This window comes from Rhynchophorus ferrugineus, unplaced genomic scaffold (genome assembly GCF_030347505.1).
Source record: "Rhynchophorus ferrugineus isolate W39M unplaced genomic scaffold, kcgeb_rfMv2 rfM3, whole genome shotgun sequence".
Classification (NCBI taxonomy): domain Eukaryota; kingdom Metazoa; phylum Arthropoda; class Insecta; order Coleoptera; family Curculionidae; genus Rhynchophorus; species Rhynchophorus ferrugineus.
The window spans coordinates 74943192-74965610 of NW_027472582.1; the positions used below are offsets into that span (position 1 = coordinate 74943192).

The following is a 22419-nucleotide window of genomic DNA, read 5'->3' on the forward strand; positions in this document are numbered from 1 at the left end:
CAAAATGAAAAATTATAAGAATTATTTTTTGTTCTTTATTAATTTCAAACAAAGTGTCAATAATTATCATGACAATCTCATTTATTTACAAAATAATTTCATACAATTTTTACACGCAAACCAGACGCTAATGTAACTGTTCTTTCACGTAAATTGACTGAAACGTACCAAGACAAAAAATAATCCAGTATGTCAAAGACCTTAGTTACATTTCGGTCTCGGTTATATAACTTTCCTCCTCAGCGATGAAATTGAGACTTTTTAAATAACAATTAAAAAAGAAATATATCCGATGCTAAAAGAATTATTACCGATCATTAAAGTTCACAAATCGTTTCTCGTTTACTTGTCATGGAGTCAATGTTATTCTGAACAAATAGTTAAGTTCGCCAAAAAACGAACTGAACTATTTTTTTACATCGAACAACATTGTACGTCACTAACACGTACATTTGTAAATAATAATTCCTCTAACATAAAACAAGGAATGTACTTTTAATATGCGTTCACTCATTTACTTGAACGTCGAGGGGAACCTGAGATTTTGGACATTTTGCAACAAGAGAATGTTGTAAATTAAAGTTCAGTTTGGTATCGTAGTGCTATGTGACTTTTAAAAAAGGCAAAAGTATAGACAGATTTATTATTAAAGTAAAACTAATTAAAACATGTTTTTTTAATTTTTATTAAGAACTTCTGAACAAAAATGTTTTAACAAACCCAACTGATCTTAGTTGATAGAAATTTGAGAATGGCCACAACACTTCTTATTCCTTGATATAAGAAAATTGTCCACATTATTAGCTTGTCATCAACTATTCATACTTTTGACCTAACAGGACATCATTGAAAGAAAAGATACCGACCAGCAGTTTCAGTATTGAAGCAAAATGACAAAACTCTTCCCTTTTAGGTTTAAACAATCGCTTTCTTTCTCATTTTCTAAAATGGTTACATTAAGGACACGACACCAAAACGAAACGGAAAACCCTAAAACATCAAACCGGTAACTTAAAACATTCTTTTCTGGGAGATCTGTTTGCTCCGCATATATAAAACTGAAAAACGAAAAAAATTCGTAAAAATCCCGACATTAAAAAAATTTCTAACGAACACGCTATAATTTTAACGAGCACATTTATATGCATACAGGGCGACGCAAATCACTTCATAATGAAACATTTATCTTTTGTTAAAAATTATTCCTAGTAGTAATAATGGAGAGAAAAAGTTCTTCCAAAATTGCAATCCGTTGCAATTTAAGCGCCCTGTACGTTGCAATATTATTATTCTACTTTAAACTAATGTAACCATTTCTCCGATTTTTAAACATTTGTTATATTCATCTCAAGAGTTGTTAAATCAACAGATGACGTATGATCGACCACACCAAGGATTTAAAGGGAAATCTATCACAACTTATCAATTCACAGTAGATATATATACATGTTACTTTTCGGTATGGTCCAGTCGAAAATCGTCTTTCCTTATCGGTGAAATATTAAAGTACTGTCTTAATACATATATACTCCAGAAATGAAAATTGACAATATGCGTCTACAGACAATATTTTCACTTGTTTATTTTATATTAAATGACTTACGTGTCTTAGTCATTTTAGATGGTGTTTAGACCTAAAACAAAACAAAAATCACCTGTAAGGAATACATATTATTCCAGTATTTAAAATATAAATGACAAAAATCCTCATCTCACACAGACAATTATAATTCCAAAACACTTTTTTTATTTACCATGGCGATGGCATATTGTTATTCGCTCAGTTATGTACAGGAGGAGCAGCTTGGCGTTCGATCTCCTCCAAGCTGATAGCATGGCGTGCTAGATTAGCGGTACTGGGTAATTCTCCACCTCGAGCTCGCTCTAAAAGATCAGGCGAAAACCAGCGGGCTAATTGGTCACTGGTCGATGGCGAAAGTGAACCGGATTGTTGATTGCGATTGGCTGAAAAATATTGTTAATAAATACATTCGTTATCAAATATTTTTGAACCTAAATATATTTGTCAAGATACAATTTCCAATATGACGTGTTTAACCTTGTGACCAAGGCAAGAACCCCCCAATGCTGTTTTAATTGACAAAGTTCTCATCCACCTTAATAGCAGATATCATGTTAAATGAGGCTTATCAACAAATCTATATGATCTAATGATTTTATATTCTTAGACGACTTATGAATAATTGATTATTTCGTACTCTATTTTAATTCTAATGCTGCGTACAGACCAAGCCAACGAATCGGTTTGTTGGGATATTTTTAGTTCTGTTTGACGACGGCCAACGAAGGTTTGTTGGCATTCGCTTGCCATCCGTAGTCGGTAACAAAAGAAATGAATGGAATCGACGAATGCGGCGTGGACGGTAGGTATATACACTGTTCCTAACAACAAATGGGTACATAACGTTTCATCGAAGGCCAACGAATATTCGGTATCCAACGCCGAATCTCATTCGTTATCCTTCGTTGGTCCGGTCTGTATGCAGCATAAAGCTTTACATGTCTATTTTTCTTTTAAATGGTAATTATTGTTTTTAAAACATAGTATATAAAAATAATCACACTAAAGGATCAATGGAACTGAAACTGTGAAATCAATGAAAGGAATACTATATTTTTTTACCTGGCTGTTGAGCCGCTGCCGTATTAATAAAATGTTGCCAAGAGGTATTTGAAGATTGTGGCTGTTGTTGGCTCTGATTGCCTGTATTCTGAGACGACTTTTGCTGATTGCTGCTGGGCCGATGTTGATGTTGTGCCCTCAACTGTTGAGCTGTTAACTGGGTTTGAGTCTGAGAAAATGCTGGCTGGTTAATGTGCTGGTATTGAGAAGATGTTGAACCATATTGGGACACTAAAATAAGTAATTATTAATTTCACTGCAATATATATTAAAATTGAACAACCTTGTGGTGGGTACTGTTGACCAACCATAGCTTTGCGTTGTTGATTAGGGACGGCCTGATAAATGCGCTGTTGGGCCTGCGCCTGTTGGACCTGTGCAAATAACTGCTCAGCAGTCTGGGAATGGTATATATTGTTACTGTTGGCCTTTACAATTGGACGACCGGCTAAAAAAGCGGAGTTAAAAAAAAACAGGAACGACAAAAAATCTCAAACCCTTTTTACCTTGTTTTACTGGAAAAGCTGCATTCCACTGATTATTGACAGCTACTTGAGTTTGAGGTCGCATGCCGGTCACAGGTCTGCCTTGTGGTTTAACTCCACCTTCGCTAACAGCCTTATTCTCTTTACCTAATTGAAAACATTTGCCTCAAAAGAATGATGTTAAAAATGTATCGCGTCCATGGACATGACAAGCAAAATAAATACTTTAGTACCGAGCCTGTGAAAAAGTTCAAATGCCATAATTTGCAAATAACTACTTTTATAAACACTTTGAACATTACTTTTAATGCCATAAATGAGAAAATAATTGAAGAGTCATGCAAAATGGTACTATATTTTCAATCACAAAACTGTTTTAAACTATCTCTACAAAACTGGCCGGAAAACAAGTTGCAATTGCTTGTTGTCTAGATAGTTGGATTTATTCCTTATGAGTTAAGACCCAAAAATATAAAACGCCAAAGATTGAAAAGCTTAAACTCGGTGAAATAATAATTTTTGAAACGTGTCATAACCAGGTGATATAAAAAATAAACCGCAATATAACGAGTGTATTTGGTGTAAATACATTGATTGTAACGCATCAAAAAGACCTGACCAAAAAACTAGGAACTTTTTCCAAGTGCCCATATTATTTTGAAAAACTCACCTTCATCCTTGTCAGCAGTCATTTTACGCAACACCGAAGTGGGAGTAAAGGCCAAAGGGGTAGGCGATGAAACGCCTTTAGAACTACTTCCTTGCGAGACACCAGAAGCCGTACTTGGACTAGTGCCGCGCTGCAGTTCTTGCTTCTTCCGGAAATTTTCAGTCTGTTCCTCCAATTTCTTCTTGATGAGAGCCCTTTGCAGGATATTTTGTGTGTGCACTTGGAGTTCGCGAGGAGATGGAATGCGTTGATGCATCGCTAGAAAAACAAACGATTTAAATAACATTACGATAAAAGCGTCCCCTCTAATATGATAGAATGTGAAGACAGAATATAGTAGAAGTAATAAAAATTCCTTAAAGAAACTGAAAATGGAGAAACTATTGGATATTATTCGACTCACCAGGAACAGCAAGGTGATTAGGGCTAGTTGCCATTATGGGAGATACACAATAAGCTGCTTGTAACGTCAAAATTATCAAATTAGAACATAATAACCACACCACAAGATTATTTAATGTGTACATTTTACATGCAATACTTGTACTCAATTATTTACTAATGATGAAATAGCTCTTACTGCAAAAAAAAAACTTAAAATACATACATAACCACCGAAAATTTAGATTGATTACATGGATCTTTAAAATTGCATCTTAAACAAACATTACAATTTTAAAGGTTTCTATTCGAAATACATTAAGTGAACAAGCATAACTAATACATAGTGTAACATAGAAGAAATTGAAATTGAAATGTTTAAGTACGAATGTTTTAAATAGCAAGCACATTATAATACTACAAACAAAATAATAAACACTGCACTGCAAAATAACTACCGGTAGCAGCTTCTTATTGATTGCGGCAGCACTGAGCATTCAAAAGAAAATAGACAGGAAGCATCCAAACCAAAGAATCAAATAAAAGCCACTCTGACTCACCGCCAGGTGGCAATGGAGACACCCTTAATTGTTGCTGCTGCTGCTGTTGCTGCGGATACATATGATGTGACATTGGTGCAGGACTCAAAACCCTAGGACTGGGGCCATACCCATGCCCGTGCAACTTCAAAATAGTCACCAACAATTCTCGATGACGGTGCTGCAAAGCCGGATTTGCCAGTTGTTGACACAGATGCTGTGTCGTAAATTCTCCGCGTTTTAATCCTGTGCCGAAACATGTTATTCTAATGCACGTTAACATATATACATTGCACACCTACCTTGTAAAATAGCCTGAGCTTCTGGTCGATTTAGAAGTTCACGGCTCTGCTGCAATAAAAGATCCATCTGTTGCTTTTGTTGCATATGGGCCTGTTGCAATTTGATAGAAAGATCGTTGGCGAATTGAGGCTGTGATGTTCCATGCAACGCGCTTAACAGTTGCTGCTGCTGTGTTGCAGCAGCAACTTGTGCAGCTAAACGAGCTTCATCTTGCTGTTGCGAATGATTTAACATCTAAATTCGTAAAAAAATAAAGCATTAAATTGGCTTTCGAAAAAGTAAACTATAATACCTCAAGAAGACTCATCGGTTGTGTTTTATGCATAGGGCCATTTTGGGTCGCTGGATGGCTGGCTTGCTGTAACTTTTAAACATTCAAACTTATTACACTTGTTACATAATAATGAATGCAGATCTGAGCATTCGGCTCGGGCTGATTCGACGCATTCACAGAAAACATGCCTTTTTCCATCACTGCTTCGAATCCGCTCGAGCCGAAGGCTCACATCTGTACCCACCATAAGGAGTCAATTTGGAAAATAATGCAATAAACCAAACAAGGAAATTAGTTCGAATCCGAACAAAGTTTGAGCAATTATTAATTTTAAAACTATTCTATTAACATATACAAAAACAAAATACCAATTTCTTAAAAGCCAACGTCATCTCTTCGTCCGGCTTCTGGTGTTGATTCTTGCTATGGTCCACGTTCGGCCTGATATTAGCTTCTAACTCGTCCAAACTAAGAATCTTCCCACCGATTGCTGAAACAAATATCGAATTGACAACTAGATGAACCTACCCATTTTACCTCCGGCTTACGAGGGGCGGACTTCCATGCTTCTGGTGCTTGTTTGCTCCTAACCAACATATCCATGATATTGATGGATTGTCCCATTGCGGCCTGTGGTGGTTTAGGGCCGGTTAAATTTCCCAAGGAAGATCCGGTATTGGCGGCCGGCGATATAGGAGCAAAGTAAGCGTTGGAATCATTCGGTGGATGTACAGCAATTGGTACTGAACTAGATTCGTTGATATCTTTGAGCAGATCCTACAAATGAAAATACATTTTCCTTCAGTGTTTCGTAAATAGAATTTAAGCAAAACATGGTTATGCAGTGAACTTCAACGTTTTACTAAGGTGTCTATGTGTTAAATTAAAAAAATATAAACCTTAATGATATGGTTATCCTCTTGAATAGATGACCTTCTTGATCCTCCCATCTCCTTACTAGGGCTCTCTTTATTAAACCATTGGCTGAAACGCGAAGTTGCCTTGTTCCCATCGCCACTGATCCCATTCTAAAATTAATAATCGTTAGTGGGTTATTATAAGGCAGCCCAAGAAAAATGTACCGTTAATAAGCCAGGTATAGTGTCGCATTTAAGAAATTCCTCAAAATTAAAGGAATTATCGGACTGTTGCGGTTCTGAAGTAATTTTCTTATCCTGTTCCTCTCGATCTTGGGCCTGTTCTTCACCAACAGTCGACTTGTGTTCAGAAACTGGTTGGTCATTTGATGACTTAGTTGAATCAGCTTCTGGCACTTTAATCGACCTAATAAAACTTAAATAAAAACAATATGTCTTTTACACAAAGTGACATTACAAACTTTTCTTTTGTAGCCTTCTCCTTCTCCTTTTCCTCAGCAATGGGTTGTGTATCTTTCTTTTTCGCAAAGTCTTTATTGCGCTTGACGCGAGCTGGGGCATTCTTTTTCTTAATTTTTTCGGGTTCATCGAAACCCCGAAGTTCGATGGTATCATTTTGAGATATTGGTCCAGATGAAAACCTGATATTTTAGTTTTAATCACAATATTTATTATGTCTAATGCAATAATTTTTACCATTCTGGTTCGTCCTCTTTACACTCGGAGAACTTACGCCTATCGCCGTACCTACCGTTTCTTCGACTATCTTTTTCCTTATCCCTATTAACAAGTATAAATAAATCCAATAAATTCATGAATGCAAGTAATTAAAATGATATTCCCACCTGCCGGTGTCGATATCTCTACCAAACGACCGTCTTTCGCTAAATTTTTCTTCATTGGGTCTAGACTGTCCTCTTCCAAATCCATAATCACTCTCTCCAACATCCTTATCTGTTACATCACCCCAAGAATCACGCATAATACGACCACTACCGATTCGTCTAGTACCTGACTGGATATCTCGAACCCCTAAAAATCAACAACCGTTGGAAACAATAAACAATATAAAAAAATAAACAAAAACTAACCCATTATATGAGTAGATTCGTTTTTTCCCAGAGGGCTATGAGGTCTTGCTGGGCGAACTGGTTCTTTATTCGCTGGCACGAAACAACCGGAATTAAAGCTTCTTCGCTGAGGACTCAGAACGATGCCGTCATTTTCCTTTCGGATCCTTTCTCGTGGATCGCCAGGACGCCTCTAAATCAAAATGGAATCATTCAAGAATGCTCAACGAATATCGATAGTGTATTTTTCTAAAATAATTTACCCTATTGTCCCCGTTATCGCTGCCCTTTGAACTAGTTTCGGGAGTATCGGATTTTTTCCTTTCCAAATTCCATTTCTCCGGATCCAAAATAGAAGCCGAACTAAAATTATTTCTATATTAAGAACATTCAATACGAATAAAAAAAAACTAACACTTCAGCAGGATTCAGAAAATCTGGCTTTTTCTTAGATGCTGGGTTCTTGCCAATTTCCAACAACTCCTCCTTGGTGTATTTTATTTTTCCCCGAACTAATAAAATGGCTGGATCTATATCCCCAACATTCATGTTTTGAAGCTGTTCGTCTCCTACAAAATCATCACAAATAAGAAAAGCGCAATCACTTGATTATGGTTATTATCCAAATTATTAAGAGTATTATTAGATATATTTTTCATTTACATCCTTCAATAAGTTAAGGATAAATCTTAATACAATAATTTGATGCATATAAAACACAGCACTATTGTTAATTTTATTTTCTATAATGACATTTATAATTAAAGAAACATTTTTTAAATAGCGGTGTAAAAAATCAGTAATGTTACTTCAAGTTTACACCAAGAAACATTAACGCCAAGATAATATAACTAAGTGACAATTGCTTCTAACATAACAGAAATTCTTTATAAATGTACAGATTCAATATTCCCATGATTTTTCTGAAAATTAATCATGTAAAATATATAAAGAAAATACCGAATAACAATGTTTTAAGCAAAATGTACCAATAATTCTCTCAAATTGCCATTACAGTATAAAAAAAATAGAAAAAAAAACAAGATTCTAATCGAATTTGTGACTACCGGAAAAAGAAATTAAAGAAATCTCGACATTTATGCCAATTAAAACACTTAAGGATGATCATTTTTATTCACATTTGATATCTATCCAATCACTCAATTATTAGAAATAATGTAATTGCCACAGAACTGAAATATTTAAAAAATATATTAAACTGAAGATATTTCACATTAGACAGTGTTTGAAGGGAAAGTTAGTTTGTTAACTTACTCCATGATACCCTTTTCACGCGAGATTTCTGCTGGCGCCGTTTAAAATTCGGAAAAATCACGGCCACGTTGTTGATGATGTTCTGGTCATTTTGAAAAGTAGTCGCGCCCAGATGGGTCTTTCGTTGAGCCTTCACTCTGACCATCATGGAATAAACCAAAAAAATTGCCGACAGACAAGAAACTGCCAGCAAGATCACGCACAATATCCAAGCGTTGTCTATCTTGTTTTTTGTATTTCACGAAGATGTAGAGAAAAGAAAGACCTGTTTCGTTTTGTATGCTTAACTGATACAGTACCACAAGCGGATAGTTGAAACAACTCGATTATTCAGAGAAAATCGTACAAATAACAAATATATATATACTTAAAATTTGATATAATCTACAAAAATAAGATTTTTAAAACACCGGTCAAATAACACACAAAACTACAACAGTATCCAGTTCAATTTGTGTCGACAGATTAGACGAAAAAATATACGGAATTCAGCGGCAATGACAAAAAATTTTCATACTACCTCTTTTTTCTTGACCAATCCAAGACCTGTAGATACGATGTGAAGTGAGCCTTTAAAAATTCGACGCTGATGGTATGTAACCCATTTTATACAAAATATAATGATGCTATACAATTTACTATTTAAATATATGTTTATAAACAATTTTGTTGTTGCAATAATGTACAAAATATGTCAAAAATATTTTAATTATAAAGAAAATAAAAATATTCTTTATACTTTTATGCAGTAACTTAAGTTTGATGGCTATGGATAAAATACCTGTTCAGTTCAAATAAGCCTGTAAAATAAAATAAAAATAGACCAAACATTAATTACAAGTCTTATAAATATATAAAAGTTCAAACAATATTTTAAAAGAATTATATCGTTCACATAATGATTTTAAATGAAGAGTACTTATTTCTATTTTATATTACAATGCTTAAAAGTTTTGATTAATTCTGTATAGATATATTTATCACATTACAATAACACAAAAGCATTCATATAAAATGTTGCAAAACACTGATAAAATATATTTATATCTCTCTCATTAAAATTTACATTAACCAGTTTATCGAAACAATAGCATTTGTCCCTTTATTAGAAAACGAAAGTGCAATGATTTAGGCTATTTTTCATTTCAGAAATTTAAAATAATTTATAGTGTATAAAATTATATTTTAAACATATTATATACTAAGCCAACTAATTAAAATCTATAATATGGTATATAATAAAGTACACAATAAATTAATAAAGAATTGTTATATAAACGAATTAAACATTATTTAAAACGGAAATTCACTAACTGAAAACACAAATATATTATTTTTATCAAGGGCAATATAAAACAACAAACTTATAGATATATATTTCAATTTATTTGTTCAAAACTAATGAATTCCAAATGTTACATACAAGTATTAAAAGTAATAAAACCGTATATATCATTCTTTGTTAGTAAAAGTTGATATTATTATCAGTACTTATATATGGTACTCCTCAATCAGAACATTTTGTATAACCTTGAAAGAAATTAAAAAATCTTATTTTCATTAAATTTTTAACTCCTAATATACTCAATATTTTATTCCATTGTTAAAATCTAACGTAACAAAAATAAAATAAACATGTTAGACAGGAATCGCAAATATCAGCACAACAAACATTATGACAAATGAATTACACAACAAAGGTAAATCATCTATTTAGGTCGACAGATTTTTGGACGAGGAAAATCTCCCCAAGTTTATTGATTTTAATAAAAAAAAAACAGACAATATAAACGTATAAAAGCGCCAAAACAGGACCTAAGTGAAAGAACCAAAACAAATATCAAGACTTACCATTTTTAGACTGCTTGTCAGCACAATTCGATTGTGTTTGTTCGGTTTCGGAGCCGTTTTCAGACATTTTTTTCTTTGGTTACACTTATTAGAGTCAACTATATTATGCCTACCCTACGTTGTACAATAAATAATCGAAAATTGTATAAAAAAAACCTATATAATATACAACTAAGTTTAATATCACAGGTCGGTTTATTCGTCAACAATAACTTAACAGACGTAAACACGTAACATGTAGAATAAATTAATCAGATCAACTGATGTTGTTAGTGAACGGCACTGATGTACAAACGGCAAAATAATTTTAATCCCGTAACTCACAACACTGGAAAAACTCTCATAAAATACTTTTAAATCGTAGGAAAATATTAAAGATTCGCCATATGCCTTTTCTTTCACTCACATTCTGTCATCTGTCAAAAGCAACGCCAACTGCAACGCCATCCACCGATTTTGCGCTCATCGTACATACTCATAATGTACAAGATGAATAAAAAATAAATATATTCAAAAATATATTGATTGAATAATTTTAGCTATAAATTCTATTTTGGAAAAATATTTTATTAAAAAAAATAACCAAAATAATTTTATTTGAAAAAAAAATTAACAATACAAGATTAAATATTCTACACTGAATAATCGGAATCATTAATATCATCCTCGATGTCCGATTCTTCGTTTCCTTCAGATTCTTGTTCTTCCTCGAGTTCCTTTTCAAAACTTTTGACAGCTTTAACTTCTTGCTTAGCCGATTTTTGATGAAAAACAAACGATATGTATTGACACATGTCCCATATTTGTTTTAAAACCTAAAAGTGGTGATATTGGTAAAAATTAATGAAACAAAAAAGGATCAATTTACCATATCAGCAAGGCCTTTTTTATCCCAGCAATGATACCATTGCGATAAATCGGACGTACAGTCAGCTTCGTCAAAAGGATTTTTAATTTGCATTTTATTGAAACAGTTTTTACATTTTAATTTTGAGTGGGTATCAGATTCTGTGTTTTCCAGTCTGAAAAGGTCTCGAAGTTCGGCTACACTAAAATGTCTAGCTGTTTCTTCATTCATATCCACTATGGTGGAACTAAGAGCTTTCTTATGGGCTTGTCGTTGGAAAATTTTTTCTTCAATAGTACCCGCCTGAAACAAAATATGAACAAATACAAATAATAGGTTGGGAAAAAAGTAATTAACAAAAAATGTATACCAAATTAAGTTACAAAGCCATACTTATAGCATATTAGAAAGATATTCATTCATACATTGCTCTAGATATACAAGTAGGCATTAATCATAGAGTAATTTCTCTGTGGCATTAAGTTTACACAGTAAAAATGTATTGTATAATATCAGATTCCAAGAATGAGTTTTTGTTAAATTATCCTTTTTTACTTATGGAAAGCAAAAAATATACCACAGCTCCGCAATCCTTGAAAAAATCTTAAACACATTCAAGTAGTTCCACATATTTCCTCAAAAAAGAAATGTGACCCATATACATGAGATTCAATAATGGAAAAATGCTCTGTGTTTGGGTTACACATGAACTAACACTAGAAAATTGAATGAGCCAATTTTCCTTTTGTAAATTGCCTCTAAAATGAAACACGATCAACCCATTTTGTCTTCCGCTACAATAACACTAGACTACCTACATATTAACTCATCCGACAATGTAAGAGATTGGCTGAAAAGTTCTGATACATTAATTATGTAAAGCTGGTTCCAAAAGATGCCTGTAAAAATCACTTCATTCTGCTTTACACCCAGCAAAATCAGGAATTCTACAGTGACGGAATTATGATTTTATCGAAAAACTGACAAAAAATTCTCGATTAAAACGGCACATGTAAGATCACTACTTACACATAAAAATCGATAAATATAACATGGCTTTTGTTGTCCGTCTCTCCAAACACGAGCCATGGCTTGCTCATCGTTAGCTGGGTTCCAGTCCGGATCGTACATAACCAATCGATTGGCACCGATTAAATTCAAACCGCAACCTCCGGCTTTCGAACTAAGCATAAATATAAAATCTTCCGAGTTTGGATTGTTAAAACTCTCCACTATTTTAGCTCTCTTTTTGATGCTCATTGAACCATCCAATCTAACATATTGATAACCTCTTAAAAACAACGTTATGAATGTTAACTCCAAAACCACCCAAAATGTAAAACCTCTTTTTCCATAACAATTCGAATAAGTCCAACGTCTGTGTCCAATTGCTCACTATAACAACCTTATCGTTTGAATTAGCCTTAAGATGGGCCAGCAAGTAATCCAATATAATCAATTTTGATGATAGCTCTGGCCTAACATCCATTCCACCTCTCTTTGGAGGTAAAACGTTTCTGGAGTTCTCGAAACCTTCACCGGCCTCTTCAATTTTATCCAATATTAAATCGGGATGGTTGCATAATTTCTTCAGCGTAGTTATACTAGCCAATGAGCTAATACCTCCTGAAAATTAATATTTTTCTTACATATAGCATAAATGATTATTACATACAATAAGCTTCCGCATTCTTGTGCCCGTAAAACTAGGAAAGTGGGTGATGTTTTTGCTTTAAATTTATATACTACAGGTCATTACAATAGAATATTTTAATATAGTTCTTATTCTGAAACAGCTATGAAACCTGAAAATTATAAACCATGACAGTTAATAGTTTATTTAAAATGGTAATCGTCCTTCTGGAAGCAATAATTATAATTTACTACTTAATCTTAGTAAATCTTACTTTTCATATATAAATTCAGCATTTTTGGAGTATGAAAACAATCTTTTGGATTAAAAATCATATTATGTCTGGTAAATGCTTGTATATCTGATATTTGGCTCTCATATTTTCAAACATTGGTAAATGTAAAATTATAAAGATTGTTTTGAAAAAAAAAAACGTGACTGTCTATTTTACTATTTGATAACATGGCTACATTTAGTTATATAAAATACATTATCTATATGATACATACCCATTGATTTTTCATGTTCATTATCTAACACTGAACGTTTAATCGCTTCCGAATTAATATAGTTTAAATATAACTCCTTCTGATATGGCGTCAATTGGCAAATAACTATCATTTCAAACTTAACAGGTAGATATTTCGTTAATAGAGCTGAAGTACGACGAATCAAACATTTGTTTACGATTGTTGTTAATTCTGTAATTTTTTCAACGGCACGAGCCCTTTCCTCAGGTGTAGCCATAGAATCTTGACCTAAATTAATCAAATGAAATATCTCTCACATGGTTAACATAAACAAACCTACCTTTTAAAATACAATTTTCATACTTCCTCTTAAATTCAGCAGAAGTACCTAAAAGACCCTCATTCACAAAATGTATCAAACTGAAGTATTCCAATAAATCATTCTGAATTGGGGTACCGCTGAGAAGCACTCTTCTTTTTGCATTAAGTGCCATAAGAGCCCGATATGTTTGATTTTCACAATTCTTCAATCTATGTCCTTCGTCACACATTACAAGACCTATTTCACTACTGTGCAGGATATTAGCATGCATTCGGAATGTTTCATATGATATTATTAATACAGGAGTAGCCATTCGCCCCTGCCCTTGCATATATTGGTTAAGTTTCTTTTTTACTTCTGATCCACCATCTATCATAAGAGCCGGCAATCTCCCACCTAACCACTGTAAAAATATCTAAATAGAACCTACATGAATTACATTATAATATAAACCTTGTTAATTTCATTAAACCAATTTTTTACTAGACTGCTAGGGCACACTATTATCCCCTTATTAATTGTAGGTTTAGCTTCTGGCCCTTGCCGTATTAATGTCCAGAGTAAAGTTATACATTGCAATGTTTTACCTAAACCCATTTCATCTGCCATTATACATCCATAAGACCCTGGTATTTGCTGCCCTGTTAGACAATCATACATAAACTTTACTCCCTAAAATGAATTATCAAAAGTTAACCACAACAAATATTAGCTAAATACAAACTTCTCTTTGATGAGGTCTCAGAATATTTCCTAACACTGGATCAACAACCACATGAACTAATATGTCCCTAACAAATAAAGTTAATTAAAAAATTAGATATATATTAAATAAAAATCAACCATACTTATCATTTTTCATTTTATCATGTTGTGTTTGCAGAGGTGGTTCATAAAGGACCAAAGCATTTGGCATGTTAGGATCAAATAATGCCCTTTTAGGTTGTGATCGGCGTATGCCCAAATTTTTGGTAGTTTGGGAACCCTCATAATTTGGAACTGGGCAAATAAAAGGTTTTAATAGTTTTTTAATAATGTCTTCCTAGAAGAGTAGATGAAAAAATAAACTAAATACTGAAAAAGGAGTATAACCCACATGATTTGATACATAAGCAATTTCAGTTTCCACCTGAGTAAACAAAAGTGATTTTCGTTTTGGTTTAGTATTTTCTTTAGATTTGTCTCTCGTACGCTTTATAGATGTGACGTTAAGTGGAGAGGAAAATTGTTTTAAAACCTGGGATACGTCGATATTTGGACTGTTGGAAATTGGAGAATTTGCACACTTTTGACTAGGTGCCAAACTTCGTCTCTACAAAAAGATACTTTAATATTACGAATAATTTACAAAACTCCCTCAACCATTTTCCGATAGCATGAAATATTTAAAATATAAAAACAAAAGGCCGCCAAGTATTTAAGGAAGATAACCTGCAAAAAGATATGTCATAACTACAAGAAATTTGAACTATTAGTATCATATTAGTTTCTTCATGCTAATACATTTATTTATATACATAAGTTGAGTCTATCTGCTAAAAAATTAACAAATCTGTTATTTTTCCTATACAATATTTAATAGTTGATTAATTATATAAAATATACATATTTTGTATTATAATTTAAGGGTCATAGGCATAGAATAAAGAAACTTTCTTTATTCTATGGTTATAGGAACTATTTTTATAAAGGACATGCAATTAAAGAAAATAACCTAATATTTTGTTTATAATTAAAATAATATAAAAAAAATGATTTATTTCGCAATATTTTTGTAAGTGGCTTTAACTTATAAATTTTAAACTTAATTGTGATTATATATAACTGTACATTTATTTTGCAGGTTTTATGCTGTAACTGTAATAAAATTGTTATTTGCTGTATGCCTATTTTTGGTTCTTGCATTAATAATTGTGTTACCGTTATCATATTATTACTTAAAACATACATATAAGTTAGAAAAACAAAAAAGGGGTGATCCGTTAAGCATAGGTATCTTTCATCCATATGCTAATGCTGGAGGAGGTGGTGAGAAAGTGCTATGGGTGGCTCTTAAAGCCTTACAAGAGAAGTAAGAAAGCATATACCCCTAGTTTACTAGTTTATTTAATAACAAAATTATTTATAGATACCCTAATGCAAAAATATATATATATACTGGAGATGTTGAATTTTCTCCAGTGGAAATATTACGTAAAGTTCAAAACAATTTAAATGTGTACATTGATCCTAGTAAAGTTAAATTTGTTTACTTAACTAAAAGGCGCTGGATTGAACCGAAAATGTATCCAATATTTACATTGTTAGGTCAAATATTTGGATCAATTTTGTTGGGTTTTGAAGCAATCAGTCATATAAATCCAGGTAATTTTTTATATTTAAAGATATTTGGAAGTTAAAAGTTAATATTGCAGATATCTATATAGAGACTACAGGATTTATTTTTACATTACCAATATTTAAATACTTGGGGGGATGCAAAACTGGGTGTTATATTCATTATCCACTTATCACAAAAGAGATGTTGCGTAGAGTGCAATCAAGAAGACAGGTCTATAATAATAGGGATTTTATAGTCAGAAATCCAATATTAACTTATGCCAAATTGGTGTATTATCATGTGCTTGCATGGGTAAGTATATGAATTGAAGGTATAGAGAAGTAAATGAATTAATAACTATTGTTTTATAGTTATATTGTTTAGCAGGTTTCTGTTCGGATGCCACCTTAGTAAATTCTACATTTACACTTGAAAATTTACAAATATTGTGGAATACCCCTATGTCCTTAGTGTATCCCCCTTGTGATGTTGATCATTTGAAAAATATAAAAAGTGAACAACAGAAACCACAAAATATTCGTATACTAAGTTTAGCTCAATTTAGACCTGAAAAGGATCATCTTTTGCAACTTCAAGCACTCTATGAACTTAGAGAAATAATTTCCGACAATGTTTTTGAAAATGTTACATTGGTTATGTGTGGCAGTTGTAGAAATAAGGACGATTCTGAACGTGTAAAAGACCTTCGTGATTTTTCGAAACACCTTTCACTGGAAAATAATGTGGAATTCAAAGTTAACATCCCATACGAAGATTTGATTGAAGAATTCGGTAAAGCTTATATCGGCATTCACACTATGTTGGATGAACATTTCGGAATAAGTGTGGTTGAACAAATGGCTGCCGGTTTGATAATGGTAGCCCATAAATCAGGTGGCCCCCTTTTGGATATTATTGAGACATCTGAAGGATCGAGATTAGGATTTCTGGCCAATACTGCGGAAGAATTCGCTCATATATTGAAATATGTAATTGAGGCCCGTGATGATGAAATTACCCATATAAGAGAAAGGGCAAAAGCCAGTTGCGATAGGTTTAGCGTCAAGAAATTTCAACAGGAATTTTTACGAGCCGTAGATCCACTGTTCAGATAAAATCTATCTATATTACACCACTATAAAGTACATTATTCAACATGACTTAGTTTGTCAGGACTATGTTATTGTATTTTTTAATTTTAATATATTATTATATACAAGACTAGTTGCATAAGCCCAAGTAAATGAAAACATCATAAATTATAAAAGTAATATATACTTGCTTTAAACCTTTTTGGAGATATATAATAGGGTTTTGTTAATTGGCGTGAATATTTATATATTTGATGTTTATACAAATAAAGCTGTTTTAAAAATTAAAAATCAAAGCTTCATGAGTTTTTTGGGTTTCTATATTGCGTTGACATAGAGTAGATTCTTATTCAGCATGAGTCTTGTTATGTCCTGACCATATTGTTATATATTTCCTTTCTTTTGCTATATTCTATTATATTTATTAAAAAGGTTAGTTCGGCAAACACAAATAAATGAAAACATTTGTTATAAATCACAAAAATAACATTTATTTTATATTTATAAAAATAAAACTGTTTTGTTTCATATGTAATTTTGTTTATTTTATTTTTAAATATTTTTTACATAAAAACTTAAATCTACAAATTTCAGTAGGAACGTCGAAAATAACTCGACAGATTCGAATAAATCACAAATTATTTACATTATTTTGACTTAAATCTAAATATGTTCAAAATTTTCGTTTATCACACAGCACGTCATTCAATAAATTAATCACAAACATTCTAACAGTCAGTTCACACCGTTACCTTAAAGCCTACTCCAAAACGATGTAATATCGTTGTACTTTAGATAGCACAATTTGCATATCCATATGAGACTCTAAAGCCTTGTACAAAATAAATATTAACAATTCTACTCTTGACATATCACAAGGTTACTTAAATTTACAATAATTTACAGAAGGGTATAATTAGTCTTTCGAAGATAGTAAATAACTTTTGACCCAAAAAACAACTTTCAACTGGTCGACACAGTAATTTTATTTCTGCCTGTTGACGACGACCGCTCCGTCAGCTTTCTAAATATAGGAAGTGAAAAAAACAAGCAACGTACGGACATATTATGGCCGATGGCTACTTATCGTTCGTTTTACGTCGATGACCTGTGATGTGTTTTCCTATATTTTAGAATTGTACTACACATGTAAGAAAATTCATATCTTACTGATTTAAAAGGTCGGAAGTTTCGCGTGCGACAATTGATACTGTCTGAGATCGTCGTCTGTAGGCATTTGAGTAGATTCTCGAACGGGCGTACCGTCAGGGTATACTTTAACGACCATGGGTCCCAACAAAGGGTTGATAAATGAATTGGACACGAATTTGTCGGTGCTAGGAACAATTTTTTCTGTGGTTACAGCTACCGGTCGGTACTGGTTTTGGAAGCGATTGAAAACTCCTTTTCCGTCAACTTTTTTGAATGTAATTATGTAACTGGAGGCGGATTCCTCGGGACTAGGTTCAATGACTTCTCTTTTTTCGTTGTCGATCTTAGGAACAAAACCTTTTGGTGGAGCTACCACGTAAACGTTGTCAATTTTAGCACTTGCAGCGCTTTGAGCTCCAAAATCTTCGTAATCACTGAACGATTGGTCTTCATATGAATTGGGTTTTGCAGTGGACGAGGGGACGTAAGGCTTGGGTGTTGTTTTCTGGAGCCTGTGACCTTGCATGAGGGTTTCCCAAACTGAAAAGAAAATAACATCACGTTTAATAAATGTTAACTAATCATCGAGTTGCTGTAGTATGAACCTACTTCGTTTTACGCGAATTAAGTTTGATATCATGGTATTTTGTTTGTGAACAGTCTTCACGATATAGTTTGCATTGCAGAGAATTGACGAGGCAATATATTTTTTTATATATGTAGTTATGTTTTATTTACCAGCTTCAAGGTCCTATTAATATAATAAAGTTCAATTAAGATGCGACAATTAGTGCACAATTGATAAAACATCCGGAGATCCAGATCAGTGAAAGATGATATTTCCTTACATATTTCGGTTGCGAAATCAACCTTTTGGATCGCACACGCAACGACTAGTATTAAAATCGCGAGAGAATGATATGATAAAATGAGAGTAAAAATATTATAAATTTTAGGGTACTAACAGCAGCGTATTTGTTAAGAATCGGACACTCACTGAACGCCGGTTATAGATTTATGAAGATATAAAGACGTCCAATTTATTTAACATTTCCATATAACTGACGTAATAAAGGAACACATAATCTACGACACTATATGGAATTAAACCTATGACAATCTATTAAAAAACACAAAAACGTGATTGCATATTGTTATTTGTTGACTACGTTAATGAAATTCAGTTTAGAATTCGTTGTAAGTGAAACCTTGAGTGTTCCAGTTGCATAATGCTGATATTAACAGTCGTTTGGTAAGCAAGTATTGACGGCAATCCCAACGTAACGTTAAAGAGCAATTCCGAAAGAATTTTAGGGTGTGTTTGTCGAGAGGAAAAGGAAAATTATTACGATACGCGACTGGAGGAGTCAGCAAGAAGGTCGAAATAACTCGAAGGTCCGACATTCAAATAAATTTAAGTGTATATTGAAACTATCACTTAGTGTTTGCTATATATATAGCAAAACGTCAACATTTTCAATTAGACATTTGTATGTCTACGTATAGTATGAACATAATTATTTTTTCAAATTAAACATCTAAAATTAAAATAATTTAAACTATTATATTAAAATAATGAAAACTAAAGCCTAAAACTACCTTTTTGATCATCTTGAGCATGACTGCCTGAATCTTTCCTGGTAACAATACCAACACGCGACCCTGACTTTTGCCATTGACAACGCAACAAAATAAAATCAACGTTGAACATAATTTTTTTTGTATTGTTCATTGTTCGATCATCGCCCACCGAGTTATTTTTAAGATTCGCGAAGATGTACGATGACTAAAATAGGTTACATTTAATTACCCGCCCGTGACTAACTCTTCGGTTGGACCGAAGCGGCTCTTTGATGGAATGTCACTTTGGTAGCATTGACATCATTATAGACAACGACAAACAATATGTGTCCGGCTTTTAATTTCGCTTTTGAGTAGGCGTATTTGTCATAACAAAAATCAAGTCTCCTTTTGTGTATGCAAAACAAATTGATATTTTAGGAAGCGTCGTTTTGCAGTTGTATAAGTTTCGATATTTGGAATTTTAAATCAGTTTCAAGACTTACTAATGTTATTAGCGCCTCTTTGGTAGGGATCCATGGAGTCCAAACGTTCCTCAGGAAGATTTTTCAATGTCGAAAGGCCATATTTTAATAAGCCTCTATTGCAGTTGGACAATTCAGAACCTTCGCAAAATCGCTCGACCTGATTGGCGAATAGAGAATAAATAAAGGAAGTCTGAAAGAAATCAAATCGTTAATTATATTTACGGCGTTATATATTAACATTTTAACGGTCTTATTTAGAGCAAATCGTAAAGATCACTCGGGATAACAGTAATAGTACCGATATTACGGTTAGAAAATGTAAATGGACGAAAGACATATAGTTTTTCTGCTAGTATGTTATTAAAATGCGCATGTTACGCTATTTTTTTTTTAAATATCGACAACTCATGTTATCTAACTGCATGTAGGTCATTTTTATGAGTTGAAAAACAGTAAAAATCGTAAAAATTAATATTAATGTCGGAATTGCCTTGAGAGAATTGATTTGCACTAATAAGTTCACATAGTGATATAATTTCTTTAATTTGAATTATATAGGTTGTTAGTTATATGTTAAAACGTACACTATGTTTAAAAAAATCATTTTAATTCCAATAAACATATTTTTGAAACATTATGGCAATACATTTGAATATATAACAGTATTTTAAAAACAAATTAATTATTGATATTCGATCTTGATTCGGACTTGTCTGTGAATTTTTATTCAAATAGAAGAATGTTGTATAACTTTCGCTTATTCATTATAAAAATTTAAATCTTGGCATTAAGGAACAAGTTTGCACGAACATCGCTGTTATCATCGATCGCCTAAGAAAATATGACATACCACTTATGGAATGTTTTGAAACATGAGTTAATTGTCAGTAAAACCCATCAGAAAAAAACATCGATGGACCTAATTTATAAAACAAGTTGAAATGTTGAGAATTTGTACTTTGCTCGTTGATGAATTAGCATACCATATAAAATTCGCACGTTGTCATCTGCATATATTAGCGTGTGAGAGCTTTGTTTGTTTATAAAAGGGGTTTTACCTAATTACCTAACAGAAAAACAATGTTTAAATTTTATTTTCATATTAATATGTTACTGCTAAAGAGAGCTTAAAGTACTACTAAATGTATATATTTTTCATACTTTTTTTAGTAATAAAATAACTGACATAAATTAACATTAAAATGTGCGCTTTCTATCTAGTAAATAACTGAGTGAAAAAGTGAAACTATGACCCAAAAAATAACCTAAAAGTAATAAAAACGATTGAAGAGTGTCAATTAATATTTGTTTAGTTTCTTTTTAATTTTGAGATTCATAGTAGGAGAATTAGATAAAAGTCTTATGGATACATATGTGCTAGAAGACTAGAAAATTCATTGATAATTTAACTCACCTTTTCTTGTTTGCTTAAAAATTCCCACATGGGTATGGCGGAACCTTGGCTACCACCAATTAGCGCACAAACGCACAAAATATTAACAAAACTGATCATTTTTATTGTTGCCGTATGCGAACAATTTCTTGTTATGGATATGAAACAATAACTTTCGCGAAAACACAAGAATTAATTTTGGAAAGTGACTAAACACAGTACAAACGCTGTTCGATTCGCTTCTGTTTCTGGTCGTGGCCGTGGTGATCGCTTTATAGATGATCCGACCGGCGCGGACGTAAACGAAGTACGAAAACGTCATACCGGATTTTGTTTTTCGATGCTCCGGAGATTCCAATGATATAGGTGGTATCAGGCGACGGTTTCATTGGTCAAAAATGAATTGGTGATAAATGTTGACGGTTATTTAAGAAATTTCGGCTGCGATCAAGTAGTTTAGTATGTAGATAATTGTAGGTTGAAGTAATTTTTAACATAAAAGGGTTAATATTGGGGGTTTAAATATCATGGGTTTAAGAAATCTTTAATAAACAATATTTTTATTATGGGTCTTTATATTTGTATTAAATATATATATATATATATATATATATATATATATATATATATATATATATTTAGATTTTTAATACAATTAAGTATCTAACAAGAGATATGTAAGAATTTTCTTTTATGGACGTCAAATAAAAGACTTACTAATCAGTTATATATTTGTTACAATATGATATATTAAAATATTTTCATAGGTGAAG

At 32.5% G+C, this 22419-nt stretch overlaps 4 protein-coding genes across 11 annotated transcripts; 1 reads left to right on the forward strand and 3 right to left on the reverse strand.

Annotated features, from left to right (window-relative positions):
- Window positions 1-21: 21 nt before the first annotated feature.
- On the reverse strand, window positions 22-10806 carry LOC143192996 (eukaryotic translation initiation factor 4E transporter). 6 transcript variants are annotated; one of them, XR_013004922.1, is made up of 21 exons: window positions 8520-8809; window positions 7660-7813; window positions 7508-7607; window positions 7266-7437; window positions 7020-7206; window positions 6871-6954; window positions 6636-6815; window positions 6379-6580; window positions 6196-6324; window positions 5845-6073; window positions 5665-5786; window positions 5315-5386; window positions 5022-5256; window positions 4741-4965; window positions 3800-4057; window positions 3151-3276; window positions 2928-3092; window positions 2645-2875; window positions 1755-1965; window positions 1604-1634; window positions 915-1058 (listed from the first exon to the last, which is right to left on the reverse strand). XR_013004922.1 is itself a non-coding variant. In XM_076398902.1 (20 exons), exons 1-19 carry the CDS (start codon window positions 10435-10437, stop codon window positions 1781-1783), a joined length of 3123 nt encoding a protein of 1040 aa, XP_076255017.1. In that variant the 5' UTR covers window positions 10438-10806; the 3' UTR covers window positions 22-1634; window positions 1755-1780. The 6 variants fall into 6 exon arrangements, 5 of the variants coding, with proteins under 5 accessions (XP_076255017.1, XP_076255016.1, XP_076255020.1 ...); XM_076398902.1 differs by lacking the exon at window positions 8520-8809 and adding an exon at window positions 10371-10806 and having other exon boundaries at window positions 22-1634; XM_076398901.1 differs by having other exon boundaries at window positions 22-1634.
- Window positions 10807-10949: 143 nt separating this feature from the next.
- On the reverse strand, window positions 10950-15132 carry okr (DNA repair and recombination protein RAD54-like okr). 3 transcript variants are annotated; one of them, XM_076398911.1, is made up of 11 exons: window positions 15005-15132; window positions 14739-14954; window positions 14491-14684; window positions 14367-14433; window positions 14096-14314; window positions 13661-14045; window positions 13360-13608; window positions 12561-12843; window positions 12247-12508; window positions 11239-11520; window positions 10950-11185 (listed from the first exon to the last, which is right to left on the reverse strand). In XM_076398911.1, exons 1-11 carry the CDS (start codon window positions 15005-15007, stop codon window positions 11003-11005), a joined length of 2343 nt encoding a protein of 780 aa, XP_076255026.1. In that variant the 5' UTR covers window positions 15008-15132; the 3' UTR covers window positions 10950-11002. The 3 variants fall into 3 exon arrangements, 2 of the variants coding, with proteins under 2 accessions (XP_076255026.1, XP_076255027.1); XR_013004924.1 differs by lacking the exons at window positions 10950-11185; window positions 11239-11520 and adding exons at window positions 11835-11975; window positions 12036-12164; XM_076398912.1 differs by lacking the exons at window positions 10950-11185; window positions 11239-11520 and adding an exon at window positions 12022-12164.
- Window positions 15069-17588, forward strand: Alg11 (ALG11 alpha-1,2-mannosyltransferase). The gene is made up of 5 exons (XM_076398917.1): window positions 15069-15416; window positions 15486-15713; window positions 15771-16006; window positions 16057-16274; window positions 16334-17588. Exons 1-5 carry the CDS (start codon window positions 15394-15396, stop codon window positions 17075-17077), a joined length of 1449 nt encoding a protein of 482 aa, XP_076255032.1. The 5' UTR covers window positions 15069-15393; the 3' UTR covers window positions 17078-17588.
- Reg-5 (Rhythmically expressed gene 5) lies at window positions 17518-21903 on the reverse strand. The gene is made up of 3 exons (XM_076398918.1): window positions 21668-21903; window positions 20272-20443; window positions 17518-18745 (listed from the first exon to the last, which is right to left on the reverse strand). The coding sequence occupies exons 1-3, from the start codon at window positions 21764-21766 to the stop codon at window positions 18228-18230; spliced, it is 789 nt and encodes a 262-aa protein (XP_076255033.1). The 5' UTR covers window positions 21767-21903; the 3' UTR covers window positions 17518-18227.
- Window positions 21904-22419: the final 516 nt, after the last annotated feature.